The 17,562-nt window shown below is 51.2% G+C and overlaps 1 protein-coding gene across 11 annotated transcripts in view; it reads left to right on the top strand.

The window, feature by feature from the left end:
• rimbp2b (RIMS binding protein 2b) overlaps positions 1-17,562 on the top strand; it is a 190,325-nt gene that overhangs the window by 84,151 nt on the left and 88,612 nt on the right. For 9 of the 11 annotated variants that reach the window (XM_072240778.1, XM_072240777.1, XM_072240779.1 and 6 more), the window contains 2 exons: positions 490-594; positions 1,039-1,089. In XM_072240778.1, coding sequence (XP_072096879.1) covers positions 493-594; positions 1,039-1,089 — 153 coding nt within the window. In that variant the 5' untranslated portion in view covers positions 490-492. The remainder of the gene's footprint in view (positions 1-489; positions 595-1,038; positions 1,090-17,562) is intronic. The other 2 variants (XM_072240780.1, XM_072240776.1) reach the window with 1 other exon arrangement.

The raw sequence follows: 17,562 nt of genomic DNA, 5'->3' as shown, positions 1-17,562 counted from the left end.
ACATATAACTCACATACATAACACATAAAGTAACATTACCACAAAGAAATTAACAAATAATAAGGTGCATTTACGATACAAGTTTAAAAAACAGTATAACACCTCTGGTGCTTCATACGTGATGAGGTCAGGGAGTTCATTAGTCTTACGGCCCGGGGGAAGAAGCTGTTTCCCATCCTAACTGTCCCTGCCCTAATGTCACAGTACCTCCTGCCTGATGGGTCAGAGATTGTTGGATGGGTGGGAGGGATCATTGACAATGCCCAGGGCCCTGCGTATGCAGCACTCCAGATAAATACCTCTGATGGGTGGAAAAGAGACCCTGATGATCCCCTCAGCAGTCCTTGTAAACCTTTGTAGGGACTTGTGGTCAGATGCCCTGCAATCCTCGTACCAGATGGCGATGCCTGCCTGTTTGTTGGGATTGGCGGCCTGGCGGTCTGTGGTGCCGGGTGGAGCCGTCACTGATGCCCTGTCCGTCTCTTGCAGCATATGAGAGAAGCAGCCGGCCGGAGACAGCGCTTGGAGCTGGAGTATGTGGAGGCTCTGGGGACCCTCAGGACAAAGCAGCAGGAGATCAGGGAGCTGCAGAAGGTGAGGGGGCAACAAAAAGGCTGCTCAGCACCCATGGGTGCTCCTCCCTGGGGTGGGCCTTCTCCTCAGGGAATGAGGGGACAGAATGCTTCCCTCAACCTTTTCTGATTCTGAGAAAACACCAATATACACCACAGCATCAGGGACGCAGTCTTCCCCTACACCCCTTCCAGTCTCTGTACACCCCCCCCCCCGGTCCCTACACCCCTCCCCATCTCTGTAACCCCCTCTGCCCTCTGGTCTCTACACCCCTCCCCAACTCTGATGAGGAAGGGTTGTAGAGTGTGGAGGAGCTAAACTGTCTCTTCCAGTAACTGTGTTCCTCTAGGTCGATGTGCTGGGGGATGCTCATTGAGAGACGGTGGAGGGGTCCTGCTGTAATACAGGGGTTGTCCAGACACTGACGTGTACTGAAATGCCGCTTTCTCAACTGTTCTGCTTCAGGCTCAGGTAGAAGTGAAGAGAGAGCATGAGGGAGCCGTCCAGTTGTTAGAGGTGAGTGCGAGCCGGGCTGCCACTGGCGTTTGGGTTGGCGTGTCGTTGGCGAGAAATGTCTGGGTCTGAGCTCACAGCTGTACAGCCGTGCTGTTCCTGAGTGTCCTGACACCCTGCTGGCACAGCGTTCGGCTCGGCAAAGAGGGAGCAAACTGTCGGCTTCCTGCCACCCAGACCTCCAATCCCAAATTGTCTCCCCCACCTCCTGCCACAGGAGCCTCCCCTTCACAGGACCTTCCCACCACGAACCTCCCACTTGTGGGGCCCCCTCCTATCCAGGATCTTCTCCATTTATATGCCCCATCCACCCAGGATTATCCTCTCTGTGGGACCCCTCACACCCACCTAGTATTCTCCCCTCTGTGGGACCCCACCCTACCCAGGATCATCCCCTCTGTGGGACCACTCACCACCCAGAATCATCCCCTCTGTGACACCCCTCACACCCACCTAGTATTCTCCCCTCTGTGGGACCCCCCCCCCACCCAGGATCATCCCCTCTGTGGGACCCCTGACCCCTCCCCAAGATCATATTCTCTGTGGGACTCGTCACCCCCAAGGATCATCCCCTCTGTCAGACCCCAGAATCATCCCCTCTGTGATACCCCTCACCCCCACCTAGTACTCTCTCCTCTGTGGGATCCCCTTACCCAGGATCATCCCCTCTGTGGGACTCCTCACCTCCCCCCCCCCCAGGATCCTCCCCTCTGTGGGACCCCTCACCCCCCCCCAAGGATCATCCCCTCTGTGAGACCCCTCACCTCCTCATAGGATCCTCCCCTCTGTGGGACTCCTCACCCCCCCAAAGATCATATCCCCTGTGGGACCCCTCATCCTACCTAGGATCCTCCCCTTTCTGGGACCCCTCACCTCCCAGAATCTTCCCCTCTGTGGGACCCCTCATTCCCATCTAGGATCCTGCCCTCTGTCAGATCCCAGGATCCTCCCCTCTGTGGGACCCCAGGATCATCCCCTCTTCACAGGTCCCCTCACCATTCAGGAATGTTGTCTTCATAGGACATCCCCCACCCACCCAGGTTCCTTCCCTTCATGGGACCCCCACCCCACCACACCTGACCCTGTTCTATTTCCTGCCACTCTCTCCTGATTCACGTTTTCAGTCCCCATGATTCTCTGTTCCTCAGAGATCTCCCTCCAATTCCGTTTGTTCCCGTTCCGCTACCACTGCCCTGACCCTGTGCTCCAGAATTCCCTGCCTTCCTTCCAGATGTTCCCTGAACCGGTCCATTTCTGATTGAGCACTGGGCTTGACTATCACCGGTAGCCCAGGGCTGGGTTGGTCTCTGGGGTCATTGCTGTGAAAACTTTGGGTTGCCTTCCGGGGTTAAATGCCAGCACCACCCTGTCCCATCTACTTGGTCCAGAGGTCACAGCAGCCTCCATGGTCTGATTCAATATAAGGATTCACACAGAAAACACTGGAGGATCTCAGCAACACAGGCAGCATCTATGGAAAAGAGTGAACAGTCAGCGTGGGCTGAGACCCTTCATCAGGACTGGAAAGTGGGGGCAGAAGTCAGGGTAAGAAGGTGGGGGGGGGGAGGAAGAAGTACAAGGTGGTAGGTGATTGGTGAAACCAGGAGAGGGGGAGGGGTGAAGTGAAGAGCTGGGAAGTTGATTGGTGAAAGAGATAAAGGGCTGGAGAGGGGGGAATCTGATAGGAGAGGACAGATGACCATCGAACAAAGAGAAGGGGGAGAAGCACCAGAGGGAGGTGATGGGCAGGTTAAGGAGATGAGGTGAGAGAGGGAAATGGGAATGGCGGAGGGGGGGCATAACTGGAAGTTTGAGAAATCGATGTTTGTGCCATCAGGCTGGAGTGTTGCTCCTCCGACCTGAGTGTGGCCTCACTGCGGCAGTAGAGGAGGCAATAGACTGACACGTCGGAATGGAATGGAAAGTAGAATTGAAATGGGTGGCCAGCAGGAGATCCTGCTTTTTCTTGCGGGTGCTCAGCAAAGCAGTCTCCAATACTCGACTGTTTATTCCTCTCCGTAGATGCTACCCGACCTGCTGAGTTCCTCCTGCGTTTTGCCTGTGCATTTCCAGCATCTGCAGATTTTCTCATAAATGTAAGGATCAGTTTTTCTTGTCACACGTACATCGAAACGTACAGTGAACCGCGTTGTTTGTGTCAATGACCAGCACCGTGTGCCAGGCGCATCCTCAAAGTGTTATCATGTTTCCAGTTCCCACGTATCCTGTCCATAACTCACTAACCCTAACCCACATGATTTTGGACTATGGGAGGAAACTGGAGCACCAGGAGGAAACCCACGTGGCCACGGGAGAACGCACAAGCAGAGGTCGGTGGGAATTGAACCTCGAATGGTGATCGCTAGCACTGTAAGCTTGAGCCAGCACGAGAGCGTAGTGGTTAGCACAACGCTTTACGGTACCAGCGACCCAGGTTCAATTCCCGCCACTGCCTGTAAGTAGTTTGTATGTTCTCCCCGTGACCGTGTGGGTTTCCTCCGGGTGCTCTGGTTCCCTCCCACAGTCCAAAGATGTACCAGTTAGTACGTAACCTGGTCATTGTAAATTGTCCCCTGGTCAGGCTAGGGTCAAATCGGCAAGCTGCTGGATGGCACAGTTCAAAGGGCCGGGAGGGCCTATTTTGTGCTGTATCTCAAGAAATAAATTTTAAGAACGGTCGCGTAGACTCGATGGGCTGAATGGCTCGATTCTGCTCCATTGTGTACGGTCTTACGGTAAAGGGGTTACGCTAACTGTGCCGCCCCTGTGGTCACCAGCGGCTAACGCTGGGGCTCCGTGGTCTGACTGACTGCTGAGGTCAGTGGATCAAGTGGATCATTTTCCTTTGCCTGTGTCTGCACGACTGCAATTATTTTAGTTCATTTTATTTTAAGATACAGCGCGGAACAGGCCCTACGACTGCGCTGCCTGCAACCCCCAATTTAATCCTAATCTAATCACGAGACAATTTACAATGTCCGATTGACCTGCTAACCGCTGTGTCTTTGGACTGTGGGAGGAAACCGGAGCACCCGGAGAAACCCACAGGCTTCACGGCAGAACGTACAAACTCCTCGGGATCCCGGGATTGGACAGCAGACTCCGACACTCCGAGCTGTAATGGCGTTGCGCTAACGGTGGGTTTGAGCTCTCGAGTGACATCCCTTCGGAGGGCGGCTGGGAGGTTAGCTGAAGCCGTGACTGTCACTGATGGGATCTGATCGGACTCCAAGACTTTTCCCTGCTTGATCTACCTTTCTCTTCACTTCATCAGAAAGACCGCAAGGGAGGAGAGTGAGGCCGGACCCGATCCTATCCCATCAGTGTCCAGCCAGGATGGTCAGGTAAACACGGGGCTCCAGACACACTCCTGGCCGTGGGAGTGCATGGGATGGCCAGGACTGTACGTCAACGGGGATGTGCAGGGCAAGCAGGATGGCGTTTGGCCGTGTTGCAGCCGGGAGTGAGCAAAGTGCACGGGTATTACCGGGAGTGAGTGACGTGGACGGGCGTGACCGGGAATGAGCGACGTAGACAGGTGTGACCGGGAGTGAGTGACGTGGACAGGTGTGACCGGGAGTGAGTGATATAGACGGGAGTGACTGGGAATAAGTGATGTAGACAGGTGTGACCGGGAGTGAGTGACGTGGACGGCAGTGACCAGGAGTGAGTGACGTGGGCGGGAGTGACTGGGAATAAGTGACGTAGACAGGTGTGACCGGGAGTGAGTGACGTAGATGGGTGTGACCGGGAGTGAGTGATGTGGACGGGAGTGACCGGGAGTGAGTGATGTGGACGGGAGTGACCGGGAGTGAGTGATGTGGAGGGATGTGACCGGGAGTGAGTGACATGGACGGGAGTGACTGGGAGTGGGTGACGTGGACAAGAGTGACCAGGAATGAACGACGTAGACGGGTGTGACTGGGAGTGAGCGACGTGGACGGGAGTGATTTGGATGGGTGTGAGTGCATGTGCACTGTGTAGCCGTGTGTGAGTTATACAGATGGGTATGAGTCAATCAGATAGGTGTGAGCGGGTGTGAGTGAATCGGGCAGGTTTGGCTGATACAGATGGTTGTGGGAGATGTACAGGATCCACGGAGACTTGTTAGAAAGGGAATTGCTGGATTCAGAATTTAATCAGACGACAGAGGGTAGTACTGCTGCCAGCAAACGACAATTTTCTCCGCATGTCAGTGATATGAAACCAGGTTCAGATTCTGGAGAGGAGTTACTCTGGTTTAACGTCCTCGAGCAGTGGTGTTCCACGGGGATCTCTGGTGCCGGAACCTCTGTTGTCTAGAAATGGCTTGGGTGAAGATGTAGGTGGGTGGGTTAGTAAGGGCCAGCACGGTAGGGTAGCAGTTACCATGACCCTTTACATCGCTAGCGATCAGGGTTCAATTCCCACCGCTGTCTGTAAGGGGTTGGTACGTTCTCCCCGTGTCCGCGTGGGTTTCCGCCGGGTGCTCCGGTTTCCTCCCACGTTCCAATGACATATGGGTTAGGGTTAATGAGTTGTGGGCACGCTGCGCTGGTGTCAGAAGCTTGGTGACGCTTATGGGCTGCCCCCAGCACGTCCTTGGACTGTTTTGTTTGATGTACTTGTGACAAATAAAACTCATCTTTGAAATCTATCTTTAATCTTCAGTAAATTGGCAGACGAAGCGAAGATTGGTGCTGTTGTGGATAGCGTAGATCAGTGGCCCCCAACCTCTGGGCCGTGGACCGATGCCGGGCCATGAAGCACACAGGGGTCCAGCGGTAGCCAGGATGCACCCAGCACATCTTTAAGAAAAAGGCCGAAATAAACAAGCTAATTAATTAGGTGCCGCCCGGCACGTAAATGTCAGCCCAGATCTGAGTGATCTGATCTGAGTGATCAGGGCGGCACCTAATTAATTAGCTTGTTTATTTCGGCTTTTTTCTTTAAGATGTGCTGGGTGCGCTCCAGCTACCGCTGCGCACTGGCATGCTTCGCGGCAATGTATCGGTCCACGGCCCGGAGGCTGGGGACCCCTGGTGTAGATGACTGGCAAAGAATACAGCAGGATACAGATCATTTGCAGATATGGGCAGAGAAATGGCAGATGGAGTTTAATTCAGGCAAGTGTGAGCTGTTGTACTTTGGGCAGTCAAATGTAACAGAAGAATGTACAGGACCCTTAAAACATCACTCAGCAACTTCCACCATCTTCAACAGGATCCTACCACCAAACACACCTTTACCTCCCTCCCCACTCTCTGCTTTCCACAGGGATCGCTGCCTCCGTGATTCCCTTCTCCACTCGTCCTTCCCCACTAATCTGCCTCCCAACATTTATCCCAGCAAGCAGCTTAAGTGCTACATCTGTCCAATCATCTCCTCCCTCACCCCCATTCAGGGCCCCAAGCAGCCCTTCCAGGTGAGGCAACACTTCACCGGCGAGACTGCTGGGACTGTCTATCATGCCCGGTGCTCATGATGCGGCCTCCTCTACATTGGAGAGACCCTTCGTAAATTGGAGGACCGCCTCATCGAGCACCTCCACTCCATCTGGCAAAAGCCAGACTTCCCAGTGGTGGCCAAACATTTCAATTCCAATTCCTGTTCCCTTTCCGACACGTCGGTCGGCGGCCTCCTCTTCTACCACGATGAGGCCACCCTCAGGGTGGAGGAGCAACACCTCATATTCCATCTGGGTAACCTCCAACCCAATGACAAGAACATCAAATTCTCCAGCTTCAAGTAATTTTTCCCCTCCCCCTTCCCTCTTCTTCAATTCTTCATTCTAGCCTCTTACCGCTTCTTCTCATCTGCCTATCACCATCCCCAGGTGCCCGTCCTCCTTCCTACTCTCCCACGGTCCACTCTCCTCTCCTATCAAGTTTGTTATTCTCCTGCCCTTTACTTTTTCCACCAATCACCTCCCAGCCTCACTCCCCGCCCACCTGGCTCACCTACCACCTTCTAGTTCGTTCTCATTCCACTCCCCCTATTTTTTTCAATTCTGGCGTCTTTTCCTTTCATTTCCACTCCTGACGAAGGGTCTCAGCCTGAAATGTTGACTGTTTATTCATTTTCATAGCTGCTGCCCGACCCTTCAGCATTTTGCTCAGGACCCTGAACAGCACTGAGTTACAGAGGGATCTTAGGGCCTAGGTCCACAACTCCTGAACGAGGCCACACTAATCATTAGAGTGGTAAAGGAGGCATGCTTGCCTTCAACAGTCGGAGCTTTGAGCGTAGGTTGCCAGGAAGTCCTGTTGCAGCTGTTTACAATTCTGGTACCATAAGGTATAGGAGCAGAATTAGGCTATTTGGCCCATCGAGTCTCCTCTGTCATTTCATCATGGCTGATTTATTTTCCCTCTCGGCCCCAACCTCCTACCTTCTCCCCAGATCCCTTTGTACCGTGACCAGTCAAGAATCTATCAACCTCTGCCTTAAATACACCCAATGACTTGGCCTCCACAGCTGCCTGTGGCAATGAATTCCACAGATTCACCACTCTCTGGCTAAAGAAATTCCTCCTCACCTCTGTTCTAAATGGACACTCTTCTATTCTGAGTCTGTGTCCTCTGGTCCCAGACTCCCCCACCATAGGAAACATCCTCTCTGCATCCACTCTATTGAGGCCTTTCAATATTTGACAGATTTCAGTGAGATTTCCTCTCATTCTTCTGAATTCCAGTGAGTACAGACACAGAGCCATCAAACGCTCCTCATAGGAGCATCCTTTCATTCCTGGAATAATTTCCATGAACCTCCTTTGAACCCTCTCTAACGTCAGCACATCCTTTCTCAGATAACGGACCTGGAGTGGGATACAGGGGTGGTTGTTGAAGCTATTCTGAATGTGGTGTTGAAGAGGCTCTCAGACAGACACGTACCATATGAGCAAGCAGAGAATGGAGGAATAGAGATAGTTCAAGAGATTCAGCTTTAATGGAGGGGCCAACAGAGGGAAGCTTTCAGGAGGTGGGCTGGGGTAGGAGCGTGCCCACAGATGGACTGAATGGTCACTGGGCCACACATCATCATTGGGAAGTGGGCAGATTATTGACAGATCTTTTTCTCCTACCATCTCTCTGCTTTCCAAAGGGATCGCTCCCTCCGTGATTCCCTTGTCCATTCGTCCCTTCCCACGAATCTCCTCGGCCACTGTCCCTCAAATGGCCAAAGTGCTACACCTGCCCATTCCCCTCCTCCCTCACCTCCATTCAGGGCCACACCTGCCCATTCACCTCCTCCCTCACCTCCATTCAGGGCCACACCTGCCCATTCACCTCCTCCCTCACCTCCATTCAGGGCCACACCTGCCCATTCACCACCTCCCTAACCTCCATTCAGGGCCACACCTGCCCATTCACCTCCTCCCTCACCTCCATTCAGGGCCCCAAACAGCCCTTCCAGGTGAGGCAACACTTCACCTGCGAATCTGCTGGGGTCGACCGATGTGGCCTCCTCTACATTGGCGAGACCCGTCGTAAATTGGGGGACTGCTTCGTCGAGCACCTCTGCTCTGTCCAACAGAAGTGGAACCTCCTGATGGCCAAACGTTTCAATTCTGATTCCTGTTCCTGTTCCAACATGAGGCCTCTCTCTGGGTGGAGGAGCAACATCTTATATTCCATCTGTGTAGCCTCCAAAGTGATGGCATGAACATCGATTTCTCCAACTTCTGGTACCTTTTTTTTGCCCCCTCCCTCTTCCGTCAACTTCAATTCCCCAATCTGGCCTCTCCTCAACTGCCTATCACCTCTCCCTGGTGCCCCTCCTCCTTGCCTTTCTCCCATGGTCCACTCTCTTCTCCTATCACATTCCTTCTTCTCCAGCCCTTTATCATCCCCACTCACCCGGCTTCACCTATCTCACGTCCTCTCCCCCCACCTTTTTATTCTAGCATCTTCCCCCTTCCTTTCCAGTCCTGGTGACAGGTGTCAGCCTGAAACATCGACAGTTTATTCATTTCCTTAGATGCTGCCTGACCTGCTGAGTTCCTCCAGTGTTTTGTGTGTGCTGCCTCAGACTATCAGCTGATGCGCTGACATGGCTGTGGAGCCGTGTAGGGCGAGGTCTGGCCTCGTGTGGGGCGGGGAGGGATAACAGTGGGGGCACAGTTACGTGGAATGTCTGGAAACGTACCTGCCTGGTTTGGGCAGATGTGTAAATGTTTTTCCTGCTGTTTCTTTAACGCTCCAGAGCACGCTGGACAGCATGCAGGTACCACGTTTAAACAGAATGTGTTAGCGAGATTCTTGTTCTGAGGTGTGCTGTGTGTGCTAGACTGGCCTCGGCACAAACTGTGCCCTCCTCCTTTGCAAGTTTCATATCAGGCACATAGCAAATGTATACTTATTAATTTTATTCAGATACAGTGTGGAATAGACCCTTCCAGGCCAATGAGCTGCACCACCAGCAACCCACTGATTTACAATGACCAATTAACCTACTAACTGGTACGTCTTTGGACTGTGGGAGGAAACCCACACGGTCACAGAGAGAACGTACAAACTCCTCACAGAGGACGTCAGAAATGAACTCACCATTCCTGCATGGCCCGAGCTATGATAGTGACGCACTGACAGCGACGTTACCGTGGCACCTGAGTCGAACGTTGCTGGGGGAAGTCAGTGGGACTGGTGACTGCTAATAGCCAAGAAACTCCTGGCTCACTTGGAGTGAGCGCTGGAAAGTGCTCACTTGTGCAAACCACCTGCTCCAATGACCCAGGGAGACAGGGGTCCAGATCTGTCGGATTTCCAAACATGCCATTACGGCATGCACCGAAACTTGCAAAGAGGATGAATGCAGAGCTGAGCATCAGAGAGCAGTGGCTGAGGAAGAGTCACAATGGCTGGCTGGTATGCACTTGTGCCTCCCAACACTGGGTTTGTGTCCCCCGGATGACTGACAGCAGCTACTCTCCCTCTGCAAGAGGTGGAAGTCTCACACTGAACAATTCAGGATCAGTTTCTTCCCATCCTCTGTCAGATTTCCGAGCAGTGCACAAAGCAATGAGCACTGCATCACGATTTTGGCCTCTTTATGCTCTGTCTGTCTGTCTCTCTGTTTCTCTCTCTCTCTCTCTCTGTCTCCCTCTCTTTCTCTGTCTGTCTCTCTCTTTCTCTGTGTGACTCTCTCTCTTTCTCTCTCTGTCTCTCTCTCTTTCTCTGTCTCTCTCTTTCTCTGTGTGACTCTTTCTTTCTCTGACTTTCTCTCTGTCTCTCTCTGTCTCTCTTTCTCTTTGTCTCTCTCTTTGTGTGTGTCTCTCTTTCTCTCTTTCTCTGTCTCTGTCTCTTTCTCTGTGTGACTCTCTTTCTTTCTCTGGCTCTTTCTCTTTCTCTGTCTCTCTCTCTTTTTCTCTCTCTCTCTTTCTCTGTGTGACTCTCTCTTTCTCTCTGTCTCTCTCTTTCTCTGTGTGACTCTCTCTCTTTCTCTCTCTCTTTCTCTGTGTGTCTCTCTCTCTTTCTCTGTCTCTCTTTCTCTGTCTCTCTCTCTTTCTCTGTGTGATTCTCTCTCTTTCTTTCTCTGACTCTCTGTCTCTCTTTCTCTGTGTGTGTCTCTCTCTCTCTCTCTGTCTCTCTCTTTGTCTCTCTCTCTGTCTCTCTCTTTCTCTGTCTCTCTTTCTCTCTCTCTATCTCTTTCTCAGTCTCTCTTTCTCTCCCTCTCTCTCTCTCTGTCTCTCTCTTTCTCTCTCTGTCTCTCTGTCTGTCTCTGTTTTTGTGTCTGTCTGTCTCTTTCTATCAATTAGTCTCTCTCTCTCTATTTATTCATTTATTTGTTCACCTTATTTATTTATTATGATCTCACTGTAATCTGCAGCATGTTTTAATATATTGCATTGTACAGCAGCCAGGAGACAGCATGTCGGTGACATTAGACCTGAGTCGGGAACTGCACTGACTTTTAACTCTAGATTGCTGCCTGCATGATCACCCCCATTCAGGGCTGTTCACCTTGGGTGATCTGTACGTCCAACGATCCTTCGTTCCCTGATGAGGCTGGCTGCTGGTTTGAAATTTTTGGGTGATGCCTGCTGTCCAGTCTGGGCTCATCCCCAATGTGGAAGTCATGTTTTCCCATGCCGGTGTGTATACCCAGCCCACACCGACCACCCAGAGCTGCAATCATGTGTGTGTGTCTCACACACTTCTCCAGATGTGTTTAGATAGTGAACCATCGTTCAGTCGCCTATTGCACACACACTTGTAGCAAACTGTGGCCAGAAGCCCTCCCCACACGTCCCATCCATCCATAAGCATGGCATGGTGACCCTTCCCATCCATCTGCCAGTATATCATTGGCGACCTTTCCCATCCACCTGCCAGCACGCCATCGGCCAGCCTTCCCATCCATCTGCCAGTACGCTATTGGCCAGCCTTCCCATCCATCTGCCAGCACGCCATTGGCCAGCCTTCCCATCCATCTGCCAGTACGCTATTGGCCAGCCTTCCCATCCATCTGCCAGCACGCCATTGGCCAGCCTTCCCATCCATCTGCCAGTACGCTATTGGCCAGCCTTCCCATCCATCTGCCAGCACGCCATTGGCCAGCCTTCCCATCCATCTGCCAGCACGCCATTGGCCAGCCTTCCCATCCATCTGCCAGCATGCCATTGGCCAGCCTTCCCATCCATCTGCCAGTATGCCATTGGCCAGCCTTCCTATCTATCTGCCAGTACGCCATTGGCCAGCCTTCCCATCCATCTGCCAGTACGCTATTGGCCAGCCTTCCCATCCATCTGCCAGCACGCCATTGACCAGCCTTTCCATCCATCTGCCAGCATGCCATTGGCCAGCCTTCCCATCCAACTGCCAGTACGCTATTGGCCAGCCTTCCCATCTATCTGCCAGTACGCCATTGGCCAGCCTTCCTATCCATCTACCAACATGCCATTGGCCAGCCTTCCCATCCATTTGCCATTATGTCATTGGCTACCTCATCCATCTGCCAGTATATCATTGGCAACCCCATCCATCTGCCAGTACGCTATTGGCCAGCCTTCCCATCCATCTGCAAGCACATCGTTGGCCAGCCTTCCCATCCATCTGCATGCACGCCATTGGCCACCCTTCCCATCCACCTGCAAGCACATCATTGGCCAGCCTTCCCATCCATCTGCAAGCATGCCATTGGCCAGCCTTCCTGTCCATCTGCCAGCATGCCATTGGCCAGCCTTCCCATCTATCTGCAAGCACGCCATTGGCCAGCCTTCCTGTCTATCTGCAAGCACGCCATTGGCCAGCCTTCCAATCCACCCGCAAGCTTGCCGTTGCACAAGTGAATTAGATGTAAGACAAGGACACGCGACCCTTCGGGCCTCTTCCACCAACCATAGTAGCAGAATTAGCCCATTCAAGTCTGTTCTATCATAACATCATAGCTGATTTATTATCCTTCTCAACCCCATTCTCCTGACTTCTCCCCGTAACTTTTGACGTCCTGACTAATCAATAGCCTATCAATATCTGCTTTAGATACACCCAGTGACTTGGCCTCCACAGCCATCCATGGCATTAAATTCCAAAGATTCACCACCCAATGGCTAAAGAAATTTCTCCTCATTTCTGTTCTAAATGGACTTCCTCTGTTCCGAGTCTGTGCCCTCTGGTCTTGGACTCCCCCACCATAGGAAGCACCCTCTCCATATCCACTCTATCTATGCCTTTCAACTTTCGATAGATTTCAATGAGATCCCTCCTCAATCTTTTAAACTCCAGCAAGTACAGGCCCAGAGTCATCAAACACTTCCCATATATTAAACCTTTCATTCCCAGGATCATTCTTGTGATCCTCTTCTATATCCTCAAAACTACGAGCACATCTTTTCTTAGACAAGGGGCCCAAAACTACTCACAATACTCCAAGTGCAATCTGACCAAAGCTTTATAAAGTCTCAACATTGCATCCTTCCCTCCTTACAGCTAGCAGGACTGTGAATGACCTCCTCTGCCTTCCTGCACATTCCTGGTAATGCCCCTTGACAGCCTGGGTCACCTGTCCTCGGGGAGCACGGAGTCAGAGGTTCCAGTGTACTGACCCCTGATGTTTCCAGCTGTTCCAAAGGGCCCTTAACATTTAACCCCTGCAGACAGGTGTCATCCAGAGCAGAGAGCTATGTGTATACTTATTGTGTACTCACTGTGTATTGGGCTTGGGAGTCCTTGTGCAGGATTCCCTAAAGGTTAATTTGCAGGTTGAGTCTGTGGTGAGGAAGGCAAGTGCAATGTCAGCATTCATTTCAAGAGGACTAGAATATAAAAACAAAGATATAATGTCGAGGCTTTGTAAAGCACTGGTCAGACCACAATTGGAATATTGTGAGTAGGTTTGGTCTCTTATCTTATAAAAGGTGTGCTGATATTGGAGAGGGTTCAAAGCAGGTTCACAAAAATGTTTCCAGGATAGAAAGAGTTATCATATGAGGAGCGTTTGATGGCTCTGGGCCTGTACTCGCTGGAATTCAGAAGAATGAGAGGTGACCTCATTGAAACCTGTTGAATGTTGAAAGACCTTGATAGAGTGGATATGGAGAGGGTGTTTCCTATAGTGGGGGAGTCTAGGACCAGAGGGCACAGCCTCAGAATAGAGGGACGTCCATTTAGAACGGAGATGAGGAGGAATTTCTTTAGCCAGAGAGTGGTGAATCTGTGGAATTCATTGCCACAGACAGCTGTGGAGGTCAAGTCATTGGGTATACTTAAGGCAGAGATTGATAGATTCTTGATTAGTCAGGGCATGAAGGAGTATGGGGAGAAGGAAAGAGATTGGGCTGCTGAGAGGGAAAATTGATCAGCCATGGTAGAATGGTGGAGCAGAGTTGATGAGCCAAGTGGCCTAATATCTTATTGTTTTATGGTCTATGCACCATCGATGCTGCCACACCAAGAGGTTGGAATACAAGAATATAGAACAAGAATACAGAACAGTACAGCACAGGAACAGGCCATTCGGCCCACAGTGTTGTGCTGAACCAGCTAAAAAATGTAATTCGAAAATCCCCAAAAACTAATCCCTCCTACCTACACGATATCCATATCCCTCCATCTTCCTCATATTATTGTGCCTATCCAAACGTCTCTTTAAAGCCTCCAATGTATTTGCCTCTACCACCACCCCAGGCAATGAATTCCAGGCATCTACCACTCTCTGAATGAAAAACTTAACTTTCATATCTCCTTTGAAATTTCTCCCCTCACCTTCAATACCTCTGGTATTAGACATTTCAACCCTGGGAAACAGATACTCTCTGTCTACTCTGTCTGTGCCTCTCATAATCTTATAAACCTCTATCAGATCTCCCCTCGGTCTCCGACGTTCCAGAGAAAACAACCCAAGTTTATCCAGCCTCTCATGATAGCACGAGCCCTCTAAACCAGACATCATCCTGATAAACTGCTTCTACACCCTCTCCAAAACCTCAACATCCTTCCTACAGTGACCAGAACTGTATGCAATACTCCAGATGTGGCCTCACCAGAGTTTTATAAAGTTGCAACTTGATTTTGAACTCAATGCCTTGACTAACAAAAGCAAGCATTCCATAAGCCTTCCTAATCATAGAGTTACAGGTTCGTGTAGTCCCAAAAACAGCCCTTCAGGCCAGCGCACCTTTGCTGACCAAGATGTCAATCGTGATCGCCTATGTTTGGTCCATCTCCCTCTGGATCTTTCCTATCCATGTACCTGTCCAGGTGTGTTTTTCTTGTTGTAATTGTATCCACATCTGCCACCTCCTCTGGCAGCTCGGTCCATACTAAGAGCAAGATACTGAAGCATAACATAATTTCCATGGGCACGAAACTCAGAGTGTTGCGGTGCTACATTCATTCCACACTAACGTACGGAAGCGACCCTTGGACAATATCAGATCGAAACCAGAGAAGACTCGAAGCTGCAGAAATGTGTTTTTTGCGAAGAACGATGAAAGTATCATGGACGGACAGAGAAACAAATGAGGAAGTGTCGCAAAAAAGTTGGAATAGGAAGAAGAGAGCGATATCATCACTCCTCCTTGAGGACTACAACCTTGTCTCAATGATGACGTGGAAAGCATTGCTGGCTGGAGTCAGATCTTTGTGCTTTGGCTCTTGGTAGGGTCACCCATGCCAAACAGGACAAAGGGTAGACGCCAGACTAAGTGTGGTCCACTGGTCCTCCAGGTTCGGGGGTTCAGCTCAGGGCTAACAACCCTGACTGGTCAAACAGAATTGTTATGGAAACAGCAATGAAGAATCCTTCTACATCTGAGCGTAACAGTATTCCAGAGTCTCTACCCAGGACTTGCATGGCTGACAGTAGTGAAAACTGAGAGGAAGCTACTGACATGTGAAGGAAGCCCTGAACACTGCCAGAGATGGAGGACCTTCATTGTTGCCCTAAATGCCAGCAGCGTAGCAGGCAGTAAGTAAGTAAGTGATATCATCAATCAGGAAACGGCAGCTGGAATTTTTGTGACATCTACTGAGGAAAGAGAAACTCGAATATCTTGCAGTGACGGGAAAAAACAAAGGAAGAAAATGTTTCACCCGACAGCACAAGACATTCATGAGTTACAGCACAGGATGGACCGGGTCAAGTTTTGAAGAGATTATTGGAATTTTCTAGATTAAAGACAGATAGAAGACCGTGATCACCCACGTCACAGGACACAGCACACAACGATAATGATGAGTAATACCCTCCTCTACCGACTTCTCTGGCAGCTTCTTCCACAAGGCCATCACCCTCAGTGTGGAAAACTTTCCCCTCTGGTTACCTTCAAATTCCTCCCCTCCCCTCTCAGCTTAAACTTTTGCCCTCCAGTCTTATCCCCACTCTGGAGAAAAGGCTGTGACCATCGATAAGATAAAGATCAGCTTTCTTTGTCACAGATACATGGAAACACACAGTGAAATACATCAGAGCAAATCAGTGAGGATTGTGCTGGGCAGCCCACAAATGGCAGCCAATCAGAAAAGGTTCTCTTTAATCTCACTCTTTGCCTCCTGCTAATCAACCAATGCTCTATCCATCCAGTAATACCCTGGTATATGAACTTGTTAAACAGCCTCATGTGTGACACCTTATTGAAAATCCATGTAAACAACATCTATTGATTCTCCTTTGTCTAGTCTGCTTGTTATTTCCTTGAAGAATTCCAAAAGATTTGTCAGGCAAGATTTTCCCTGGAGGAAACCATGCTGACTTTGACCTCCAAGCACCCTGAAGCCTTATCCTTAACATTCAAGTCCAACATCTGCCCAACCACTGAGGTAAGACTAAAGGGCCTGTAATTTCCTTTCATCTCCCTCCCTCCCTTCTTGAAGAATGAAGTGACATTTGTAATTTTCCAGTCCTCCGGAACCGTGCCAGAATCTAGTGATTCTTGAAAGATCATTACTAATGCCTCCACGATCCCTTCAGCCACCTCTTTCAGAACCCTGGGGTGTCCATCTGGTCCAGGTGACTTATCTACCTTCAGACCTTCCAGCTTCCCAAGCAACTTCTCCCTTGTGATCGCAATTACTCTGACTTCTGCCCCCGGCACTTTCAAACTCCTGGCATACTGCTAGTGCCTTCCACTGTGACGACTGATGGAAAATTGCAAATGTCACTTCATTCTTCAAGAAGGGAGGGAGGGAGATGAAGGGAAATTACAGGGCCTTTAATTTAGTCTGACCTCAGTGGTTGGGCAGATGTTGGACTTGAATGTTAAGGATAAGACTTTGGGGTACTTGGCGCCCTTCTAAAATGGCGCCAGTAACTGGCGACTCTGCGCGTGCTCTCCCGAGCAAACTGCCCTCTACACTATCCTATACCCAAGAAACCCTTCTAAACCTCCAATCTGCTACGTCTAGCAAGATCAACACCACCCTGGCGAAGCTACTGACCCAGCTGGAGATCACCGACGCGCCAGAATTGCTTCTTCAATTCCGGACCGCACCTGACCCGACCAGCGAGGCCTGGTCCGAGGCCCACCGCGTTCCTGGAGACCCCACGGTCTGCTACCGTGCCGGAGAGCTTGGAGACACGGCCCATTCCGACCAGCACCTCTCCGGAGCAGGCGACCACACAGAAGTGATGTCGGAGACCTCAAGGTGCCCCAGACACTTCCCCGGAGTGACCACCGTAGAGCCCTGTTGGTGGACATCCACGGCTGCCAGAAGTGAGGCCTCCGCCGCCAACCTCAGGAATCGAACCTGAGGCTCAGCTGGAGCGGAGGCCTCCGCGATTGTGACTCAGCTTACGGACTTGTTTCAGCCAGCAGCCGGCCCTCCGGGGCTGAAAGTTGGCTCCAGGGCCCGGTTCAGCCGGCAGTTAGATCATCCGGGGGTGAGAGTCAGCTTCGGGGCCCGATCCAGCCAGCAGCCAGGCCCTCCAGGATTAAGTGTCGGCTTCGGGGCCCAACCCAATCGACAGCCCGGGCCCCCGGCAGCTGGAAGCGGCAGCGGAGCCTCCCCCGTCACTCGGCCTGACCTGGAGCGCCCGACGATCAGTCCCCGCGGAACG

Source organism: Mobula birostris, chromosome 22 (assembly GCF_030028105.1).
Source record: "Mobula birostris isolate sMobBir1 chromosome 22, sMobBir1.hap1, whole genome shotgun sequence".
Classification (NCBI taxonomy): domain Eukaryota; kingdom Metazoa; phylum Chordata; class Chondrichthyes; order Myliobatiformes; family Myliobatidae; genus Mobula; species Mobula birostris.
The sequence above is the reverse complement of the archived record's forward strand: the minus strand, read 5'-3'. Positions and strand labels throughout refer to the sequence as shown.